General features: G+C 50.9%; 2 protein-coding genes across 6 annotated transcripts; both read left to right on the forward strand.

The window, feature by feature from the left end:
* The first annotated feature begins 2,302 nt into the window (after positions 1 to 2,302).
* On the forward strand, positions 2,303 to 8,145 carry PTCRA (pre T cell antigen receptor alpha). 2 transcript variants are annotated; one of them, XM_040473533.1, is made up of 5 exons: positions 2,305 to 2,459; positions 5,249 to 5,308; positions 5,698 to 6,018; positions 6,871 to 6,915; positions 7,559 to 8,145. In XM_040473533.1, exons 1-5 carry the CDS (start codon positions 2,402 to 2,404, stop codon positions 7,909 to 7,911), a joined length of 837 nt encoding a protein of 278 aa, XP_040329467.1. In that variant the 5' UTR covers positions 2,305 to 2,401; the 3' UTR covers positions 7,912 to 8,145. The 2 variants fall into 2 exon arrangements, with proteins under 2 accessions (XP_040329469.1, XP_040329467.1); XM_040473535.1 differs by lacking the exon at positions 5,249 to 5,308 and having other exon boundaries at positions 2,303 to 2,459.
* A 2,770-nt stretch (positions 8,146 to 10,915) lies between these two features.
* Positions 10,916 to 20,546, forward strand: CNPY3 (canopy FGF signaling regulator 3). Of its 4 annotated transcripts, none has more exons than XM_040473544.1 (7): positions 10,939 to 11,249; positions 15,855 to 15,978; positions 16,637 to 16,694; positions 16,772 to 16,894; positions 19,065 to 19,187; positions 19,436 to 19,553; positions 19,899 to 20,546. In XM_040473544.1, the coding sequence occupies exons 1-7, from the start codon at positions 11,087 to 11,089 to the stop codon at positions 20,111 to 20,113; spliced, it is 924 nt and encodes a 307-aa protein (XP_040329478.1). In that variant the 5' UTR covers positions 10,939 to 11,086; the 3' UTR covers positions 20,114 to 20,546. The 4 variants fall into 4 exon arrangements, 3 of the variants coding, with proteins under 3 accessions (XP_040329478.1, XP_040329479.1, XP_040329480.1); XM_040473546.1 differs by lacking the exon at positions 10,939 to 11,249 and adding an exon at positions 14,383 to 14,401; XM_040473545.1 differs by lacking the exon at positions 16,637 to 16,694 and having other exon boundaries at positions 10,944 to 11,249; positions 16,798 to 16,894.
* The last annotated feature ends 1,640 nt before the right edge of the window (positions 20,547 to 22,186 follow it).

The raw sequence follows: 22,186 nt of genomic DNA on the forward strand, positions 1-22,186 counted from the left end.
ATCATACACCGAAATTAATTCCTGATAGAGTTAAATGGTGATGGGGGATTGGGGATTAAACTACACACGCACAAAAAGACAGTAGAAGGGAGAATGTATCCGTTCTGTAGAAGGGCGAGGACTTTCTAGGCTTAAAAGGGATGAGGAAGGCGCCTGGGTGGCTGAGTGGGTTGGGTTGAGCGGGGTACCCTTGATTTGTGTTCAGGTCATGATCTCATGGTTTGTGGGAGACAACCCCATGTCCACATCGCAATGATAGTGGGGAGCCTTCTTGGGATTCTCTCTCTCTCTCTCTCTCTCTCTCTGTTCCTCCCCTGCTAGTGTTCTCACTCTCTCAAAATACGTAAATAAACATTAAAAAAAAAACAACAACAACCGTGAGATAAATCCCATTAGGAAAGACAGATGTGTTGGGGGCGTCTGGATGGCTCAGCCAGTTAAGCCTCTGACTTCCACTCAGGTCATTATCTCACAGTTCATGAGATCCAGCCTCGAGTTGGGTTCCTGTGTGGACCTTGCTTGGATTCTCTCCCTCTGGCACTCTGCCCCTCCCCCATCTCTCTGCCCCTTCTCCCCTGTCTCTCTTGCGCGTGCCTGCTCTCCCTCAAAAATAAATAAAAAATAAAACATAAAAAAAAAAAAAAAAGCTGCTGCATAATATTCACTAATACAGGTACACCAAACATTAATTCATTTGGCCCTTCCCCTAGCGTAGCGTTGAACAATTACACTGTTTCCAATTTCTCTTGCTTTTTACATATACTACTACTTCAAAGAAAATTTTTGTGCATAAATCTTTGTCTTATAATGACTGACTCCTTATTATTTCATTAGGGTATATACCTAGATGTGAAGTTTCGGGGTCAAAATGACAGCTATAGCTAAAATTTAGTAGAGTCACTGAAAATGGCATTTATGAAGAGGGTTTTTTGTTTTGTTTTGTTTTGTTTTTTAAGATTTCATTTTAAATAATCTCTACACCCAACCTGGGCTTGAATTTACAGCCCGGAGATCAAGGAGATGAAGAGTCACTGCTCTACTGACTGGGCCAGTCAGGTGCCCCAAAAGAGTTTCTTCTTCTTTTTTAATGTTTATTTATTGTTGAGAGAGAGACAGAGCACAAGTTGGGGAGGGGCAGAGAGAGACAGAGACAGAATCTGAAGCAGGCTCCAGGCTCTGAGCTGTCAGCACAGAGACTGACATGGGACCAGAACCCATGAACCCTGAGGTCATGATCTGAGCAGAAGTTGGACGCTTAACAGACTGAGCCACCCAGGTGCCCCTAAAGAGTTTATTCTTTTTTTTTTTTTTTCAACGTTTATTTATTTTTGGGACAGAGAGAGACAGAGCATGAATGGGGGAGGGGCAGAGAGAGAGGGAGACACAGACTCTGAAACAGGCTCCAGGCTCTGAGCCATCAGCCCAGAGCCTGACGCGGGGCTCGAACTCACGGACCGCGAGATCGTGACCTGGCTGAAGTCGGACGCTTAACCGACCGCGCCACCCAGGCGCCCCAAGAGTTTATTCTTAAAACAGATTCGATGAGTGGTGCCTGGGTGGCTCAGTCGGTTGGACAGCCGACTATGGCTCAGGTCATGATCTCATGGTCTGTGAGTTTGAGCCCTGCGTCGGCCTATGTGCTGACAGCTTGGACCCTGAGGCCTGCTTGGGGTTCTGGGTCTTCCTCTCTCTCTGTACCTCCCCCACTTGCACTCTCTCTCTCTCTCTCTCAAACATTAAAAAAAAAAAATTTTTTTTAAGGTAGTCGATGTAACAGGCAGGGAATATTCATGAAATCTCTGAAATTTCCCCTCAATATCACTGTGAATCTGAAACTGTTCTAAAAACTAAATTCTATTTTTAAACGTGGTGGGGGTGGGATGTTGTAACAACACTGAAATAAGTATATTGGGCTTTTTGGCTACAGTGGGGTCAGCCATCAGGAAACTGTCCAAGCCCCGGCTCTGCCACCTGCCAGCTGTGTGACCTTGAGCAGGTCACTCAACCTCTCTGAGCCTCAGCTGCCTCACCTGTGAAATGGAACTTAGAGCGGTTGGCTGGACAGAATGAAGTGTTGAATGCAAGGCCTTGAATACTGCCTGGTGCTCTGTATCCTGTAGATGGCAGGGCCAGTGAGTGGGAAAAGACTTTGCAGACCGTGAGGTGCTCTTCAGATGGGAGGGAGTAGGCTGTGGGAGAGGCACCTTGAGTTCCCTGGCGCCTGAGAGGGGATTGGGTTTGGGGGCCAGGGTGGCAGTGGGAGGGGCCCTCACTGGGGAAACGGCTCCGTGGTGGAGCAGCTGAGGTGCAGCTGGGCCTGTGGCCTGGGAGGCAGTCTTGCGGGCACCTCCTCCCGCAGCCCACAGTCTGCAGCTGAGTCCTGCCTCTTCTCAGGTGGGCCATGGCCAGGACTTGGCTGCTGCTTCTCCTGGCCTTCGGGTGTCCAGCTCTGCCCATAGGTGAGCCCCCTCCCTGCATCCCTCTCTGGGCCCCATTCGTTTGCCCAAGCCCACTCCCTAGCTCCTGACCTCCTTGGGTGTGGGTGAGATGTGGGGAGGCAGGACAGACCTATGTGGGGTCCCTGGGAAGGGTCTCACCATAAGCCCACCACTCCCTTCCCCACAGTATTCACCTTCCAGCTACCTCTCTCTGGGACTCCAACTCCTGTTCCCTGGAGTCCACAGTGTTGGTAGTAGGGCAGTCACTTCTTGGAAGTAGATAATAAGAACAAGCTGGATGGGCATCCAGGGAGGGTGGGGATGGGGTAGCCAGGGCTGGGACATGGGCGGCATTGTGAGATCCCCTCCTGTCCTTCCTGTCCTGGACTCCTGCCCTCAACAGTACCCTATTCCAAAAGGACTCAGAATGCCTCAGGTTCATCCCTGCTCCCCCTTCTTTGTGAGTTCTCAGGAGAGATCCCAAGACCCCAGTGACTTCCCAAGGGTATTACCCTCAGTTCCTCAAAGATCAAGAATGGAGCCAAAGGACTTGTGTTTAGAGGAGAGAATTCTGGGGCGCCTGGGAGGCTCATTTGGTTAAGTGTCCAACTCTTGATTTTGGCTCAGATCATGATCTCACGTTTCATGCATTGGAGACCCGAGTCAGGCTCCATGTTGACAGTGCAGAGCCTGCTTGGGATTCTCTCTCTCCCACTCTCTCTGCCCCTCCTCTCTAAACAAAGAAACAAACAAACAAACAAACTTAGGGGATAGAATCCCATATAGAAGTATGTGCATGTTTACATGTTATGTGGTGGGGAAAGGCCTTGATCTCTGAGTCAGGGCATCTTCTTTTTAAAATTTTTAAAAAAGTTTTATTTATTTATTTTGAGAGAGAGCATGCGCTAGCAGGCAGGGGAGGGGCAGAGAGCGGAAGACAGAGACAATCCCAAACAGGCTCCACAACATCAGCAAGGAGCCTGATGCTGGGCTCGATCTCAAGAACCGTGAGATTATGACCTGAGCTAAAATCAAGGGTCAGACACTTACCCAACCAAGCCACCCAGGTGCCCCCGCATCTTCTTGATCTAAAGCTGGCTTCTAGTATTTTCATAAGCTGTCTCTTGCTAGGGAGATTAACCATATCCATGTGAAGCAGGGAGAGCCCATGGCAAAAGGTCTGGGAAGGAAGCAGCCAGGCTGAGGAGGAGCAATCCTGGGCAGCTTCATGGAGGAGGCACATGCTAAACTCAACCTGGGGGAGTGTCTCTATCTGTACAACTGGACAGGCTCAGGAGCTCACTTTCGGCTTTCTCTGTTCCTTTTGTTTGCCATGCCTTATTAATATTAGTATTGATAAAATAATACTAATACTTTTCTGCCAAGGTGTTTGACATTCATGACCTTTATTCTTCACAACAATTTTACTGGGCTGGTGTTTTTAAGTTTATTATATTGGTGCAGCATTCAAGACTCAGTAAATTAAGTGGACCAGCCAAGAGTCAAACCAACTCTGTCTGAGGCCATGTCCCAGGCTTGATCCACTGTGCCATGTAGCAAAATCTTAGTCACGCTTCCAAGTGGGGTGGGTCTATGGGAGCAGGAGTCAAAGAGACCTGAGTTCCAATCCTGAGTAGGCTACTTACCTTCCACATGCTTCCAGATCAGTTCTTTGACCTTTAAGAAACCTTCCCTGAGCACCCCCCCCCACTCTGACCTCCCCACAAGATTCTCTGGTGTCTTTTCCTGTGCCCTGGGGAATTTCTTTAGCTTGGCTGCATTTAACTCATGGGGTAAATTTGTGGGTTTTAACGTTTGAGATTTTATTTATATGAAAAGATATCCAACTATTCAAGAATAACATTTTGGTCGTTATATATATTGTCACATTCACTGAAAAATATAAGATTGTAGAAAATCAAGACTATCCCAGAAAATATAGGACAGATGTTTGCAGTACCCATGTGACTTTTTTTTTTTGAGAGAAAAAAAAACTTGCATGAGCAAGTGGGGGAGGGGCAGAGGGGAAGATTGAGAGAGAGAGAGAGAGAGAGAGAGAGAGAGAGAGAATCTTAAGCAGACTCCATAGTCTGTGTGGAGTCCGACTCGGGGCTCAATCCTACGACCTTGGGATCATGACCTGAGCCAAAATCAAGAGTTGGATGCTTAAACCAACTGAGACACCCAGGCACCCCTATTTTTGATTTTTTAACTATGAAATAATACAGACACTTGAAATAGGTGAATTGTATAATACATAAATTATGTCTGACCAAGCTCTTTAAAAAATATTATAGGGGCACCTGGCTGGCTGGGTTGCTAGAGCATGCGACTCTTGGTCTCAGGGTTGTGAGTTTGAGTCCCACCCCACGTTGTAGGTAGAGATTACTTAAAAATAAAATCTTTCTAAAAAATACAACAGACTGGAGCGCCAGGGTGGCTCAGTCAGTTAAGTGTCCAACTTCAGCTTAAGGTCATGATCTCATGGTTTGTGAGTTCGAGCCCCGCATCGGGCTCTGCGCTGACAGCTCAGAGCCTGGAGCCTGCTTAGGATTCTGTGTCTTCCTCTCTCTCCACCCTTCCCCTGCTCATGCTGCCTGTCTGTCTGTCTCTCTCTCTCAAAAATAAATAAACATTAAAAAATATTTTTAATACTACAGACCTACAGAAAAGAACAGAGAATAGGGCAACAAACACCTCTGCATATTCCACTGAGATTAACAAATAGTTAAAATTTTGCCATATTTGAATCAGATAAAAGAAACAAAAAGTTACAGATACATTCGGAGCCCTCTTTGATCTCATTCCAGATCTTATTTCCTTCCCTTCCTCCCCAGCGGTAACCACTCTCCTGAGGCTGGCACAACAAGGTATTATAAGAATGTGTTTATGCACCTGCTATCTTTCCCATAGGAAAGGTTCCTTGAGGGCAGGGACAATGTCTTCACCAGTGTTTTATCCCCAGTTCCTGGCACAGAGTATGCCAGATATTGGGTGAGGGAAGGATGGATACATGGATGCACGGATGCATGGACAGATCTACAGATGGACGGTAGAAGAGGTATAGGAAAGACGGATGATGGGGAAAACATGGATGAATCGATGGGTAGATGCAAGAAGAGAGGGATGGATGAGTGGGTGGAAAGATAGATGGATGGTGGAAGCAAACCCAGATGGAAGGACAGAAGTCTATTATGAGGTGCTGGCCTGGGAGGGCACAGACAGATCAAGCCCCCCACAGGTGCATGCTCTCTTACAGGTGTGGGCGGCACACCCTTCCCCTCTCTGGCCCCACCAATCACGCTGCTGGTAGATGGGAAGCAGCAGACGCTGGTGGTCTGCCTGGTCCTCGATGTTGCACCCCCTGGCCTTGACAGCCCCATCTGGTTCTCAGCTGGCAATGGCAGCTCGCTGGACGCCTTCACCTACGGCCCTTCCCCAGAGGCTGATGGCACCTGGACTAGCTTGGCCCAGCTCTCCCTGCCCTCTGAGGAGCTGGCAGCCTGGGAAAACTTGGTTTGCCACACTGGGCCCGGGGCCAGCAACCACAGCCAGAGCACACGGCCCCTCCAGCTGTCAGGTAGGGACGGCATCTGGGCCCCTGTGGATGCTCCCTGCCCCTCCCCTACACACCCTGGAAACAGGATATGGTGGGAGACAGGGCAGGCTCCGGGCCATGGGGGCATGGAGGGTGTCCACATGCCAACCATCTGAATGAGGTGACGATGGGTAGGATCAGAGCAGGGTGACCTCAGGGCCCTGAGTCCTGGATTTGCAACTCCTTCAAATATCCAGGCTTCAAATATCTCCTTCAAATCCAGACTCTGATGCATGACTTCCAAGAGGTAATACCTCCTCCCTCCTATTACCTAGGGTTAATATCTGTATCGCCCTATATATGACACCCTACCTATAAGGACCAAACAATAATTAAATAACAAAATGTTTTCATCTACTTATTGTTTACCCTGCAACAGGCACTGTTACAAACACTTTACATTCATAAACTAGGCCATATTATTTTCCCAATCTTACAGGCACAGAGAAGCTAAGTGACATGTCCAAAGCTAGCTATTATTTTTACTAGGTGACTTACTTCCTCTTTTTGGATTATGGCAGTTTTGTCACCTTCCAAACGGGAATGTGGACTAAAGGTCCCGCCTTTCAAAGAAGGGTGCTAAGAAAACCCATTTCTTGTCTGAAAGTGCTGAGGCACCTCAGCCTCCCCTGGGCACAGAACAGTCAACCGTGGGGAGTGAGAGAGATCTGGGCCCCTGAGAGGAGTCGTAGCAAATGGGCCCCAGGTTCCTACTGCTGGTTCATTTGTCCAACATGCCGTGAATGGCTGCCCTGTGCCAGGCTGGGAGCATAGTGCTTGGGTGGAGGGCAGAGCCCATCCCCAAAGACTCATTCTCTTCTCCTTGACTGGCAGGAGAGACTTCCTCAGCCAGAACCTGCCTCTGGGAGCCTCTCAGGGGTGAGTACTGGGGATCTTGGGCTCTGTTAGGGTCTGGCCTGATGGTTCCACTCTGCCGGGGCGGGGGGTTAGTGGTGTTCCCTGAAGAGGCTGCCTTGCTGGGTTGGGGCACTGGCAAGCCTGGGCTTGAGTCTACTTGTGGGTAAATGGGAGTGGGTCCTCTGACCCCAGAGTGCTCCCTGGACACCAGTTGGAAGGTGTAGGTGAGAGTTAACGGGAGGCTCCTTAAAGCTCTCCTTGGGCAGCCCAGATGGATGGTGTCAGCGTCAGAGCCTTGGGAGACTGGGTGATAGTCCCACCACCCAACAGGCAGAGAGAGTCATGAGTCAGGTTCTACTTCCTCACCACATAGAGCATTTGGAGCTGGTTATTTGCCTCTGCATCAGATGCTAATTTCTGCCTGGCCTACATCCCCCTGGTTTGGGGGGAATAAGATAAAATGAAGGCTGGGAAGGTGTGCGTTATTATTACCAGTTAGAGCTCAGGTCAGACACCAGGGAGGACTTGCCCTGGCTTTGGGGAACGGCGGGGAGGAGGAACGGCAAGGGCAGAGGACAAGGCCCCTCTTCCCCAGAGAACGCCCTCCTGCGGGTGGGGCTGACGCTGGCCTCCAGGTCTCTAACTGCTTTTCTCTCTCCCGCAGGGACGCGGGGCCAGGCGCTGCGGCTGGGGGCGCTGCGACTGCTGCTTTTCAAGCTGCTGCTGTTTGACGTGCTCCTGACCTGCAGCCGCCTCCGTGCCCTGCCCTCCACGCTGGGGGACTCCGGGCTCCCCGCGCCCCCCAGGGCCCCCCTGGAGCCCCGCCGTCTCCCGCAGCCTCCCCCCGCAGCAGAGCCTTCAGCTCCAGCCACCTGGATTCGCTGCAGTGCTGGCGGGACGGCAGGCCCGGGGCTCACCCTGTCGCTGCAGCCCCGCCTTCTCGGCTGGGAGTCCAGGAGCCCGGTGTGGGAGGAGGGGACGCTCCCTACCCACCGAGCCTGGGCCTGGTGCTCGTGAGTCACCCTGAATTCCTGCCTCAAGCCTTGCAATCTTTGTGTGTGACCTGCCTCCTATTGCAGATGGAAATTTCCGGCGCTGGGGTTTGTCTCCCGCCTCGGATTGAGGGCCTTCTGAGGGAGAAGGCTGTATCTCTCCCATCAGACCGGAGCCGCTTGAGGGCGGGGATCCACAGGTACAGGGACCCTTGAGGAGCAGAGAACTGAGAACAATTAAAGGGGAACTTAAATGACATAAACAAATGAAACATATTTTAATTCACGTCTGCCCTGGGAGGAGGGGATTTGGCAGATTTTTAAGAAGCAGAAATCTGGGAGGGCTCCCTTGAAGAAGAGGGCTTCCTGAGGGTGAGACTCTGGGAACTGTAGAGTGATGCCAGGGTTTGGGGAAGATGCTGTCCTACCTCTGTCTCCTTCTCCGCAGGCAGGCATGGGGTGAGGCTCCCTCTCTGTCTCCCCATCCTGACCCAGCCTTTGCAAGAGGTCAGGACGAGGAGCCCAGGAAGCCAGGAAGGTGGGGTGCTGGGCCTGATGTGAAGTTTTGTACAGACTTGACAGAAATGAACAGGGCCAGGATCCCAGGGTAACAGGATCATATACAATGCCAAGAGCATGGATATTAATTACAAACTTACACCTTATTAATCAGTTAAGGGTCATTATTCATTTAACAAATATTCATTGAGCATCAACCCTGAGCCAGGCACTAAAGAGTCTTTTTGTTTCCTAAAGAGCGTTCTTACACTGATAGTATATGAGGCCCCCACAGTAGAGTGTCTGGCCTCTGTTTCTCCAGCACTGGCAGGAAATCCAGTCTTTCCAGGGGTTCCTCTCCAGTAATCACCCGCAGGAATCTCTGGGTGCTTTCATGTGAATCCAGGTGTCCCCTAGGCAGCACAGGACAGTCTGCTGGACAAGTGGTGCTACCTTTGTCTTTCTTCCCCCAAGGTGGTATTAGCAAATGCTCTAACATCACCCCCCACCACCACACACACACATGGTGTCAGTGACATTTCCATCTTTCCTGAGCCTCTGTGCCCTCTCAGCTACTGTTCCATGAAAACCCTCACTATCTGCCTCACAGCTCATCTCTCACCAGCCGGTAAGGAGATACTCCCGCCTCTTTTTGGATTCTTCAAGGAGGGGTATCCCACAACTTCTGGGGACAAATCCGTCCACCATCCCTACATGGCTTGCTCCTTCCCCAACACACAGACTGAGAAGAAGTATAAGCTAGGCTGGGTTGGGGCAAGGGCATGTCTGGCCATAACCTCAGACTTTCTCCGGCCACTGTCCATTTCCGGCCCTGAGCTCCTGCCAAACTGATTTGTGCCTCAGTAAATGTCCCGGGCTCAGTTGCCTACTGTGGCTGGCTTAACATTATTTCCCAGGAGGGTTCCTGGGCCTAGGTAAATCACTGGACTTGGCCAGGCTCTGAGTCTCCCCAAGTCTTAAGAAGCCTACAGAAGATGCAACATTGCAGAAGGGTGTCCTGATCCTGTGTGCTATAGAATTATACATACCACAGCCCCTTCGTATCTAAAGTGCCTTGTCACTTGCACAATTGTTTTTAGCAAGAAGCTAAAATCAGGAAATAACAAGTCAAAAGGCTGAGTATCAGTCCTAAGACTTCATAAAATAATATAAATATCCAATATCTAGGAAGGAAACATAGGGCACTGGGGAACAGAGCCTTGCAGACAAAAGTGTAATTTGCAGACAACTTCCCAGAAAAGCAGCCTTGGTATGTGTGTGTGTCCACAGGACACTGAGCTCAGGGGCAGTCTGAAGCAGCCCCAAAGACCCAGAAAGTCCTCCTCTTGATGAGGAGATGGGAACCCACTGAGCATCTCCTTATGTGGGGTACCCTGTCGTTGCTGGGGAGGCAGAAGGGAAATACAATTGTTCATTAGCCAAGTCCCTGCTTTGTAGGAGCTCAGAATCCAAGAAATAAATAATAGAGTAGAAAAGAGAACTAAGGTTACATACTAATAAAAAAAAAGTGTGAATTTTTTACAATCTGTTAATAAGCTTTAATTCCACAAACCTATTTGAGGTTGCCAGCCACAGGCAAGTCTTTAACAGCAGCTAGGAGCATCCTTGGTCATCATAAAGATAGAAACTGAGGCTCAGGGTGCCTGGCTGGCTCAGTCCATGGAGCACCCAACTCTTGAATTTGCGATTGTGAGTTCGAGCCCCACGCTGGGTGTAGGGATTACTTTAAAAATTAAAAAAAGGAAGAAAGAAAAGGAGGGAGGGAGGGAAGGCAGGAAGGAAGGGGAAAAAAGAGAAAAAAGAAAGAAAAAAGGGAGAGAGGGAAGGAAGGAAAAAAAGCAAGAGGCAAGAGAAAGAAAGGAAGGGAGGGAGGGAAAGAAAGAGAAAGAAAAAGAAAGAGAGAGGGGAAAGGGGGAGGGAAGGGAGGGAAAGAAGGAAGGAAGGGCGTGGAGAAGGAGGGAAGGAGAAGGAAGGAAGGAAGGAAGAAAGAAAGGCTTGGAGAGGAGGTAATTTGTTCTAGCTCTCCGGGGACAAAGCTGGGATTACTGGGCATTAAAAAAGCTGCTTGAAGGCTGGGGACTGAGTCGCCATGGTCTCACCTACACAGCCTACCAATGATTAGCAATTACAACAATAACAACAACTATAATAATAATAAAATTTTAAAACAGGTGCTCACTTAAGTGTTTGCTGCATTACAACCCCAGGAGGGAAGTGACGCGTAAAAAGGCGGCGGCGAAGGCCGTCAAGACAGCCTTCTGCACCTCTTGCAGGACCGACGAGCCCAACCTCGTCCCTTTCAGGCCTAGCCCACAGCTTCCCCTCTTGGCGTGCTGGTCCTCCAGCCGCTCCAGAGCCACCGTTAGTGGGTGGGGTAAGATGCTGCCATAGGACACTGAGGACACCATCTGTTTCCTCATTGGTCGAGGCCGAAAAAAGATCGCCCTCCCATTCGCTGGGGTGCAAGCCCCGGAAAACCCATTGGCTGCGTAGTCCGCGGGCCTTCGTCGGCTCTGAGGGCGGGCCGAGGCAGCCAGAGGAGGGAGCGGGCCGGGGGCTCCCTGTTGCCCTGGTTACGCCGAGGCACGTGTGCAGTCCCGGAAGCGGCTCCGGGAAGCTGCCCAGCGCGCGCAGTCGGAGGAAGCGCAGCCCGGTCCGCTGGGGTCGGGTCCGGCTGGGCCATGGAGCCGTTGCCTGAGCCCGCGCCCCGGCCCGGACCCCGCTGTCTTCTGCTTCTCTCCCTGCTACTGTTGCTGCTGCTGCTACTGCCGGCCCCGGAGCTGGGCCCGAGCCAGGCGCAAGCCGAGGAGACCGACTGGGTTCGACTCCCCAGCAAATGCGAAGGTGAGGGGGCGGGGCCGGCGGGGAGTATCCTGCCAGAGGGGCGGGGCGTGCAGAGAAGGGGGTGAGGGGGATGCAAGATCCTTGCCTCCTGAGCTAGAGTCTCTTCATTCATTGAAGCTACTGTGTGCCTGGCTCTGTGCTGGATGCTGAGGACACAGGGGCGGGCAAGGGATCAGGTCTCGGTGCACCTGGAGCGATCAAATCGGTACAAAAGAAGCAGTTATAATCCAGGGTGGTAGATGCCATGATAGATAACAGGCTCTGCCGAGTGAGGAGCATCTAATTTAGCCTAGGGATGGGGGAAAGGCTGTGTGTAGAGGAGAGTCAGGAAAGGCTTCGTACAGGAAGCCCAAACAATAATTAGGACTTAGCTGGGTGAAGAGAAGTGAAAAGAGAGAATGTCTTAGGAAGCCACAGATGCAGAGGCCCATAGGCTAAGAAGCAAAGGACAGACAAGTTTGAGGAACTGAGAAAGTATGTATGACTGTTCTTAGGGGAAGAAGAGCCTGAGAAAGTCCTTTCCCCTTTTGGCCCTCACCACAACCTAATCTGTGCAATTGATGGACTCCCCCACTAGCTCTGAGCTCCTTGAGGACAGGACCTTTTCTCAGATATTTATTCACACAATGCCTGGTACGCACCCAGTGAATATTTTTGGAATAAATAGGAATAAACAGGGACTGTGGGTGTGGGTGGAGGAAGGAGAAGGGTCTGAGGCCTAAGGGGAGAAGAATACAGGGCCACTTTGGGACAAGAGTAGAGCCTGGGGGAATTTGGTGAGGGAAGAGGATTTTAGGAATAAGGAGAAAATGAATCCCAAAGGTATAGAAGTGGAGGTGTGGAACTTCAGAGAGAGAAAGAGCACCAGCACCCAAGCCAGTGATCTGGGACTATGAAGGGCCATTCTTCCTCCCCCCATCTCTGTTTTCTCCCCGGACCTTCGCAGCCACTCCTTTCTTCCCATCTCTGTAACCCAAACCCCTCAGCAAGTTGGCTATAAATCCATTTCATCCCAATTCAAAGCATACAGCAGGCCAGATGTTCCCTAAGTCCTGGGAAGTGGGGGTGGGGTAGGTGGTTTGGGACACATAATCCTTTCATTTTCGAGATGAAAGATAAGATGCTTCAGACACGACCTGACTTCACCAGTAGGGCTCCCAGTATGGGTGCTAGCCTGTACCTTGTCCCTCAGCCCTATAAATAGGCAGAGGGTTGCAATGCTTTCCTTTCACTCTTTCTCGAGAACTCTTTTGCGGAGTTCATTTCCTCTCTTTGTTTTCAATCTTAGCCTCCACTGTGTCTCTGATTATCCTCATCGTCTAAGAAGCTCACATTTCTTTCCATTAGGAGGCATTCACAGACTCAGAAGCAGAGAGCTGGCAAAGATTTTAAGAGATCATTCTAGTCCAACCCCATTTTGTAGGTAATGGATAAAGATTAAAAGGCATTTTCAGGGGCACCTGGGTGGCTGAGTCTGTTAAGCATCTGACTCTTGATTGTGGCTCAGGTCATGATCTCACGGTTTGTGAGTTTGAGCCCCCACGTTGGGCTGTGTGCTGACAGCGTGGAGCCTGCTTTGGATTCTCCCTGTCCGCCTCTCTCTCTCTGCCCCTCCCCCATTGCACAGTCTTGAGCGCACATGGGTGCCCTCTCTGACTCAAAATAAATACATAAAACTTGAAAAAAATGGATTTTCAGTCACAGGATGGCTTGGCAAACTCTTAGGCTCCTCTTAATAGTGTATTTGCTTTTATTTATCATTGTTGCACCTTTGTTGTTAAATGCTGATTGTGTCTGGCCCACAAAGCCTGCCTCCTGGCTCAGTAGCCTCAGTGGAATAGGCCTTGGCACAGAGGAAGGAGAGCCTGCCTGGAAAAAGAGTAGGTGGGTGTCCAGGAGAGTCTGGGGCCTGTGCCATGAGCCTCCTCCAAGTCTGATTCTGGGTGGGATCCCCAGAGGGGGTCTTGAAGAGGTAAGATTTGGAAGAGTTGGGAAGCAAGGTTGTGGTTGATGGGCACAAGAGAGAAAGGAGGTTCCAGGTCCCCAGGGCCTGGAATCCTAAACGTTGAGGGCGTGGGAGAAAGGAGCAAAAGAGCCAGAAAAGCGATGAGCTCACACAGAGTACAGAACAGAGAGGGGAGGGGGACAGGTGTCCTGAATAGAGAGCCTGGGAGGTGAGCCACCTCGATTCATTGCAGACTCTGAGATCCCAGCCTATGTTTTGGAATTTTCATGTGTTCCAGATTCTCCAAGCCATCTATTAATGTGTACGTTATAAAATTTTACCAAGCAAGCCTTCAGGGGAGGTATTTGTTTTGGTGGTGAATTGGTCTCCTACCAAAGTCTGCTGTCAGTGTTACAGTCACTCTGATGGTGTTTAGCCTATAGATCATATTCATTCAGAGGCATCAGAAGCTGCTCGACCACAAACACAGTCTGTCAGCAATATTTATTAAGTATCCAACACACACACAGTCCTTGACTAGAGGAATACAGAAAAAAATCCAATACATGGTAACTCACTTTGGGTACCCTTATGGTCTAACTGGGGAGACACAAAATGGCCAAAGGCCCTCAGTGAGAGCATGGGTCCTGGATCCTGCAGAGACCCAGATAAAATCAGGAGCAGGTGGGATTGGTCCAGAAGAACTTCCCAGTAGGAGGAGGCTTTTAAAATGAAGCTGGGAGGGGTGCCTGGGTGGCTCAGTCGGTTGAGCGTCCGACTTCGGCTCAGGTCATGATCTCGTGGTCCGTGAGTTCGAGCCCCGCATCGGGCTCTGTGCTGATGGCTCAGAGCCTGGAGCCTGTTTCAGATTCTGTGTCTCCCCCTCTCTCTGCCCCTCCCCCGTTCATGCTCTGTCTCTCTCTGTCTCAAATATAAATAAATGTTAAAAAAAATTTTTTTTAAATAAATAAATAAATAAATAAATAAAATGAAGCTGGGAGAATGGGCAGAAAAGCCCCTAGAGGGCATTAAGTGCTCTCCCAGGGCCTCGGACAGGTCACGCTTTTAGTGGTAGTACTCCTTATGCAGTAGTAATTATCTGTTTACACTTCTTTCTACTCCATTAGACTGGATCTGGAACCTTGTTTTCATCTGTGAATCCCCGGCAGTGCCTGACACCTAGGAGTTGCTTAATAACTGAGGAAAAGTAAGAGGAAACGAGAAGGTGAATGTACAGAAACAGTAGAAATAAGGCCTCTGGAAGGGATGGAGCAAATTACCTTGGTAGGAACAGAGAGCTGGTAGTGGAACAACATACGAAATCAAGTAATAAAAGAGGCATACAAGACAGTTAGGGAAATTTGGGACAATTGGGGAAATTTGAATGTGGACTGTTAGGTGGTATTAGAATTGTTAATTTTCCGAGTATCAGTATGGTTGTATGGTTGGGTAGAAGAACGTCCTTATTCTCCAGAGATGCATGAGGACATTTTTAGGGGTGAAAGGTCATGATATCTGCAACTTACTTTTTATTTTATTTTATATCTTTTTTTTTTTAATGTTTATTTTATTTTTGAGAGAGTGAGAGCGTGAGCAGGGGAGGGCCAGAGAGAGAGAGAGAGAGAGAACTGGAAGCAAGCTCCAGGCTCCGAGCTGTCAGCACAGAGCCCGATGTGGGGCTCGAAACCTGAACCGTGAGAACATGACCTGACCTGAAGTCGGACGCCTAACTGACTGAACCACCCAGGTGTCCCTGCAACTTACTTTTAAAATGGTTTAGCAGGGGCGCCTGCTAAACGAGCGCCCGACTTCGGCTCAGGTTGTGATCTCGCGGTTTGTGAGTTTGAGCCCCGCGTCGGGCTCTGTGCTGACAGCTCGGAGCCTGGAGCCTGCTTCGGGTTCTGTGTCTCCTCCTCTCTCTGCCCCTCCCCTGCTCATGCTCTGTCTCTCTGTCTCTCAATAATAAATAAACGTTAAAAAAAAATTTTTTTTTTAATGGTTTAGCAAAGGGGTGACTTGGTGGCTCAGTTGGTTAAGCATCTGACTTCAACTCAGGTCATAGTCTCCTGGTTCGTGAGTTTGAACCCTGCATCGGGCTCTGTGCTGACAGCTCAGAACCTGGAGCCTGCTTCAGATTCTGGGTCTCCATCTCTTTCTGCTCCTCCCCTGCTTGTGCTCTGTCTCTGAAAAAAAAATAAACATTAAAAACAATTTTTTAATGGTTTAGCAGAAACAATGTATATATTGTTGAGATATATTACTATATTATCATATTATTTTATGTTACATATTGGAGAGAGAATGTAGCAGATCACTAACTGTTGACATGAGCGGAATGTATATAGTTATTCATTATACTCATTCAGCTTTTTTATATGTTTGAAAATTTTAAAGTAAAATGATTACAGAGGGTGGTGGGAGTGGGGGGCAGGAGGGAGCTGGGAGAAATGGAGTCAGCCAGGACTGGACATGGGGCAGTGAATCTTGGAGCCAAGTTTCCCCCCAGTGACCTCCATGGGGTGGTCTGGGACTAACTCCTTCCCTGCCTGGGGTGTTGACTCCGTCTGGGAGAGGCATCCACGTTGGTGTGGTTTGCTGGGAGCTGGCTTCTATCAGACTCACGTGCACTCAGTTGGCTGGGCTGTGTCTCCCTCCCCCAGTGTGTAAATACGTTGCCGTGGAGCTGAAATCAGCTTTTGAGGAAACCGGCAAGACCAAGGAGGTGATCGACACAGGCTATGGCATCCTGGATCGGAAGGCTTCTGGAGTCAAATACACCAAGTCGTAAGTGAAAGAGGGTACCCACCAGCCTGGCCTGCTTTGTTCGTAACGGCTTTAGAGGTTTGGAGTTCCCTTCTCCCTTCCAGCTAGGCAGACCCACCAAAGGGAGGCGGCTCTGACCAACACCTAAGTTTGCCCACTGGTTTTGCCCCCAACTATTTGTGTGGTCTTCATAAGTCCCTTTATTCCACTGAGCTTTGGACTTCTCATCTGTAAAAGCAAGACTGTTGGGCCTTATCTCATTCCCAGACTCTTGGATTTCATGGACCAGTGCAAATTAAAAAAAAAAAAAAAATTTGGTAATATAGGGTTACCAATCTTTAATTTTGCCAGGAATAAATATTAAAAGTAAAAATAACCCCCCCCCCAAAAACTTTCATCAGCTATGATGGTCCTTTCAAAATGAAATGTGTTGGAGCACCTGGCTGGCTCATTCAATGGAGTGTGTGACCCTTGATCTCAGGCTTATAAATTCAAGCCCCACGTTGAGTGTAGAGATGAGTTAAAAATAAACCTTAAAACAGAAAAAAAGAAATATTTTAACATCAAAACTTAATACATTTTGCTTTATAAAATCATCTAAATACTGAATCATTTAGCTTTATAAAAAATGCCTTCCCGTAGAGCTGTTACAATTTTGTCTCTCTGGTCTGTGTTCCAGCATTTCAGAGCCCCCAGACCAGATGACCTATCTTCCTTCCAGCTCTGACTTCCCTTTGGTGAGATGCGCAGGTGTTGGGGTAGCAGGGCTGGAGGGACGGACCACTGATCCACTGGGGCTAGGAGAGGAGTTCAGCCCCTCTCGTGCTGCTGTCTCTGCAGGGACTTACGGTTAATCGAAGTCACTGAGACCATTTGCAAGAGGCTCCTGGACTATAGCCTGCACAAGGAGAGGACTGGCAGCAACCGGTTTGCCAAGGTTGGATTTGTGCTGTCCTTCATCCCCACTGGGGCCAGGCCTGGAGGTGTCTAAGTGGTCTGCTGGTGTGGGTGTGATTTGGAGATCATGCTTGGGGAGCTTCTCTCCTTGGCCTCTTCCCATTCTTCATCGGCCACGGTGTGCATTTCTCCCCTTCTGAGTGGCCTGGCTTTTCAGTGGCGATAGGCACATTCTTCATGGCCTGGGCCTGCCCATCAGGGCCCTGTCTCAGCCTCAGACTGAAATGCAGGGTGGCAATCCCCGTGGAGGCCTGATCACTTGCTCAGTGAGAGCTCAGGCAGTACAGACCTGTGGGCTTTAGAGATGTCAGAAGACATGGCAGGGTGGGGGTGGGGTTAATACCTCATTCCCCTGGGCCCACTGGGCACGCACCTGGACTGCTGTCAGGGTGCCTGTGTAACATTCAGTGCACTTACTGTATGTGTGAATGGCTCTGTCCCTGAACAAGGAGTTTCTCACAACAAGGCCCATAGTTCTTTGTTTCTACGTCTTCAGTGCCTGGCACATGGTAAGAGACTTGCCTCCCACATTTCTCCATCCACCTACCCTTCCAGTGAAGTCGGTTAGTGAGAAACCCCTGGGAAACCTAGAGAGATAGTCTTAAGCAACAGAAGTCTTAAATTTTTTAAGTTTGTATGAATTTTGTATTCTACTCAGTAATAAAACCATGTTTTGCTTTAATATAAAAATGTTTATGGGGCCCCTGGGGGCTCAGTTGGTTAAGCATCTGACTGGCTCAGGTCAGGATCTCACAGTTCATGAGCTCAAGCCCTGCGTTGGGCTCCACGCTGATGTCGTGGAGCCTGCTTGGGATTCTCTCTCTCCCTTTCTGTCTGCCCCTCCCCTACTTGTGCTTTCTCTCTCTCAAAATAAATAAATACACTTAAATTTTTTTTAATGTTTGTATTTATTTTTGAGAGAGACAGAGCATGAGCAGGGGAGGGGCAGAGGGAGAGGGAGACACAGAATCCAAAGCAGGCTTCAGGCTACGAGCTGTCAGCACAGAGCCTGACATGGAGCTCAAACCCATGAACCACGAGATCATGACCTGAGTCAAAGTCGGACACTTAACTGACTGAGCCACCCAGGTGCCCCTAAATAAATAAACCTAAAAAAAAAAAAAAGTTTAAGATTATTTTCCGTAGCAGTAAAATTAGAAACAACCTAACCATTCACCAGGGGTTAAATAAATTGATGTGGCCATTCAGTGGACAAAACAAAGAATGAGGTAGCTCTTTGTGGCGTGAATTAAAATTATCTCCAAAGTCTGTTAATAAGGCCAGGTGCAGAAGAGTGTGTCTGCTGTATACTATTGCTTGTGTAAAAAATGGGGGTGAGGAGGGCAGGATGGATTTGTATGTATATTTGTTTGTATTTGCATGCATTACCTCTGGAAAGATAGAGGAAGTAGATGATGTGTAGGTGTAGTCTCCAGGGAGAGGACCTAGGTAGCTGGCAGAAATATTTTTATAGAACTGGGTCCTCCCTGCCTCACTCGTGCCCACTTCCAACCCAGGAAAGGCACAAGCCCTAGGAAGAATTAGAGCAGTGAGCGGGTCTAGACGTGGGGGCGCGAGTGTTCCTGGCCACAGTGAGGGGAAAGAGCAAAGGCACACTTAATTCCTGGGAAAGGAGTATCTATTCAAAGGGCCAGAAGGCAACAGCAGCCCTTTTGGGGATTTTTGTTTGTTTCTTTAAGTTATTATTATGATGATGATTTTAATAGCGAGAGGGGAAGAGAGAGTGACGGGCAGAGCGAGAGGGAGAGACTCTTAAGCAGGCTCCATGCTCAGCACAGAGCCTGACGCGGGGCTTGATCCCACAACTGTGAGTTCATGACCTGGGTCAAAGTCAAGAGTCAGATACTTAACCTACTGAGCCACCCAGGCGCCCACACAGCAGCCCCTTTTGAAAGGGGGAGGTGTGGGGAGGCAGGATAGGTTGTGTGTGATTGTGTGTGTGTAGGTGTGTAGGTGCGTAGGGGTTGTGGAGTAGGCCTGAAAGAGGGGAGAGGAAAGTGAGGTCCAGTGTGAGAAGCCTTGAGAGTCCTGGCTTCTCAGAGCTGGGTCCTTGGGCCTCCAGCACCACCTGGAGAGGAGGGTGGGAGGTAGGGAAAGCTCCGCTTCTCATGCCTGGTTGCCTCTTCCAGGGCATGTCTGAGACCTTTGAGACACTGCACAACCTGGTCCACAAAGGGGTCAAGGTGGTGATGGATATCCCCTATGAGCTGTGGAATGAGACCTCTGCAGAGGTGGCTGACCTTAAGAAGCAGGTATGGGCCTTTTGGCCCTCAGAGCCTACCGTGCCCCACGGGGGTGGGTGGGGACTGGGTCTGGGGCTGAGGAAGGCCACCAAGAGCTGGGAGGCTTTGATCAAGTCATCTCACCTCTCTGCCTTCAGTTTCCTCAGGAGAATCACAGCCACCTGCCTGCCCTGCAGTGGGTTGTGAGGCTCAGCTGAGCTCCCCCGGGAGCGAGTCAGTGCTGGGGCTTTGCCAACGCAATGTATTCTGATTCATAGTGCGACGTGTTGGTGGAAGAGTTTGAGGAGGTGATCGAGGACTGGTACAGGAACCACCAGGAGGAAGACCTGACTCAGTTCCTCTGCGCCAACCACGTGCTGAAGGGCAAGGACACCAGTGAGTCTGAGGGAGGGAGAGGGCAAGGTGGGTGGGCCCTCAGCTTTACTGCTTGCCCCCCCCCCCCCCACAGGGGAGGTGGGTAGGGAGGGGACAGAGAAGAGATAAGACCTAGAAAGCACCATACCCTCAAGGAGCTTGATGGGACAGCGTGGAGTAAGAGGTACTGAAACCAGGTGCAGAATAACATGGCGGTAACTCAGATGCCCCCAGAGGGGCCTGGAGGCCCCAGAGAGGCAGGAGGAGGGGACCTGACACCACTTCCAGTTGCCGCTTCCGGGGCCGCCCAGTCAGTGCTCCTCACCCAGCAAACCAGTCTGTTGAGGGTGTCTCTCCTCTCCCCAGGTTGCCTCGCAGAGCAGTGGTCCGGCAAGAAGGGGGACACAGCCGCCCTGGGAGGGAAGAAGTCTAAAAAGAAGAGCGGCAAGGTCAAGGCCTCGGGCAGCGGCAGCAAACAGAGGAAGGAGCTAGGTGGCCTTGAAGAAGACCCCAGCCCCGATGAGGATGAGGGCATCCAGAAGGCATCCCCCCTTACACACAGCCCCCCGGATGAGCTTTGAGCCTAACCCAGTGCCCCCTGTATTGTGACCCCTGACCTGGAAGCTGAAGAATCTGGGGCACAGCTCTGGCAGGCAGATGGCTGTCCCTCTCCAAGTCCTCCCTGCCATGCTGGCTTCCTGCCGGGAAAGACACAGGGCCAGGGAAGAGCTCAGATCAGCTGCCGTCAGCCTACCGACCTCCTCCCTCTGCCAAGCGGCTGTCCTGACCCAGGCTTCAGGCAGGCCATGCGATTTCACGCCTGCCAAGGACTCCAGTATGAACTCCGGAGGGGCAGGTGTGGAGAGGGCACCCGGCCTTCACCTCCCCTCACTCCTTCCCAGCAGGGAAGCAAGACTACAGGCCTCCCCACCCCTGCTTATCCCCTCCTGTGGACACCTTGCACTCTGCCCGGCCCTCCCCAGGGCTCACAGAGTAAAAACCTTTTGGCCTTTTTTGTTCTGATTTTTGAGTCCCCTCCAGCTCCTCAGAGGGGCCTGGAGTCCCAGTTGCTCTCCTCCCTCTCCCCTTCCAGCCCAGGGGGGCCAAGGGTGGAGAGGCGGCTCCCATCCCCCATTATTGAGGCTGGGCCTGCCAGCTGTGGGGGGCAGCAAGTGCCAGGAGGGCCCAGGTTGTTTTGGGGTGAGGCTCAGGACTGGGCTTTGGCCCTGCCCCTCAGCTGCCTTTGGACTCCCTAAGCTCCCCAGGCCAGGAGGGGCCTCACTTGTGCCCTGGCCACCTGGCTGGGCTCCCGCTGGCTGCCTCTCCTCTCTCGCGCAAGGCCTTCCCCTTTGTTGTGTAAACTGTTTACTGGTGACCCCGCCAGATCCCACCCCTCCTTCCCACCTCATCTGCCCTACTTGTTGGTCTTGAACCTTGTTCCCTGATGACCACAGCTGGTCACTCTGCTCTTCCTAGCTGTTGTGCCTGGAGTCTGGAGGGGAGGACACCCCAGCCCCCCAACAACAGCTGGTTACACAACGTTCTCTGGGTGCAGGGGAAGAACAGGAAGGCTGGCCCCTAGGGAGAAGGGGTGGGAGGCCCAGGCACCTCCGCATTCTGTCCTGAGGGCAGGGATCAGGCCCTCAGTAGCGATAGTGAGGACAGCGGCACGCACTCCCAGGGCTTTAACTTGAACCCTAACAACTCTTGGGGGTGGGTGCCATTAGCCTCATTTTGTAGAAGGTAAAACTGAGGCTCAAATTAAGTGACGTGCCCAAGGTCCTGCCGTTAGTAAGTGTGCAGCTGGCACGACTCTGGGTCCATTGTATTTCCCCTACCCTGAAGCTGCCAGCTCCTTCACCCAACACCTGGCACTGGCAGTGTGGTCCACACTGAACTGGTTTGGTTTCTTAGCCAGAACTCCACCCTTACCAGCATGCCTCTTTTCAAAGGAAAGGAGGAGGCTTCTTAGGAGGAGACGATGGCAGAATGTCCTGCCAGCGTGGCACCCCCACCAGGTGCCCTGTGGGTCCCCGCACAGACTCTGTGCTTCTGGCCTGGGCCTGCTGGGCCGGGGGAGATGCACTGCCGAAGTGCCGCAGACTCTGGCTCTGGTGAAATGTTCCAGGGCCTGAACTGGGGGTGTGGGGCCCCTCGTAGCCTGGGCTCAGGCCCACTTCTCCCCTGAGTTGGGGCAGCCAAGGTCATAGAGGGTGGAGGAAACGGAAAAATTTTCTTCCGGCTGGTGAGGCTTCCAACAGGTCCTTGGAGAACGATGCTTTTTTGGGTCAGCCCCTCTGCCCCCACCCATCTCCAGGACCAGTACTGCCCCCTGTTGAAGGGGCTGTGGGCAGTGAGAGTCCAGTCGAGACTCAGGTCCCACCCGGGACTTTGTTCAAGGGCTGGAGCCCAGGGCTGGGGAACTGTTTGCAGCCCCCCTGGACTGTCCAGGATTTCATGGCTAGTCTCTGATTCCCCCATTATGTCACTGACCCACAGCACCTCCGTGCCTGCCTTACATCAGTCCCTAGAGCTTCATTGGTCCTTAAAGTAGGATGAGACAAGACCTGTCCCCTTACTGGGGTGTTGATCCAGTGGCCCAATCCAGACCCAGTCCCAGACCAGAGGGCAGACAGTGCTGTGACTGCTTTGCT

Source organism: Herpailurus yagouaroundi, unplaced genomic scaffold (genome assembly GCF_014898765.1).
Source record: "Herpailurus yagouaroundi ecotype Mexico unplaced genomic scaffold, PumYag 139, whole genome shotgun sequence".
In the NCBI taxonomy this organism is placed as follows: Eukaryota; Metazoa; Chordata; class Mammalia; order Carnivora; family Felidae; genus Herpailurus; species Herpailurus yagouaroundi.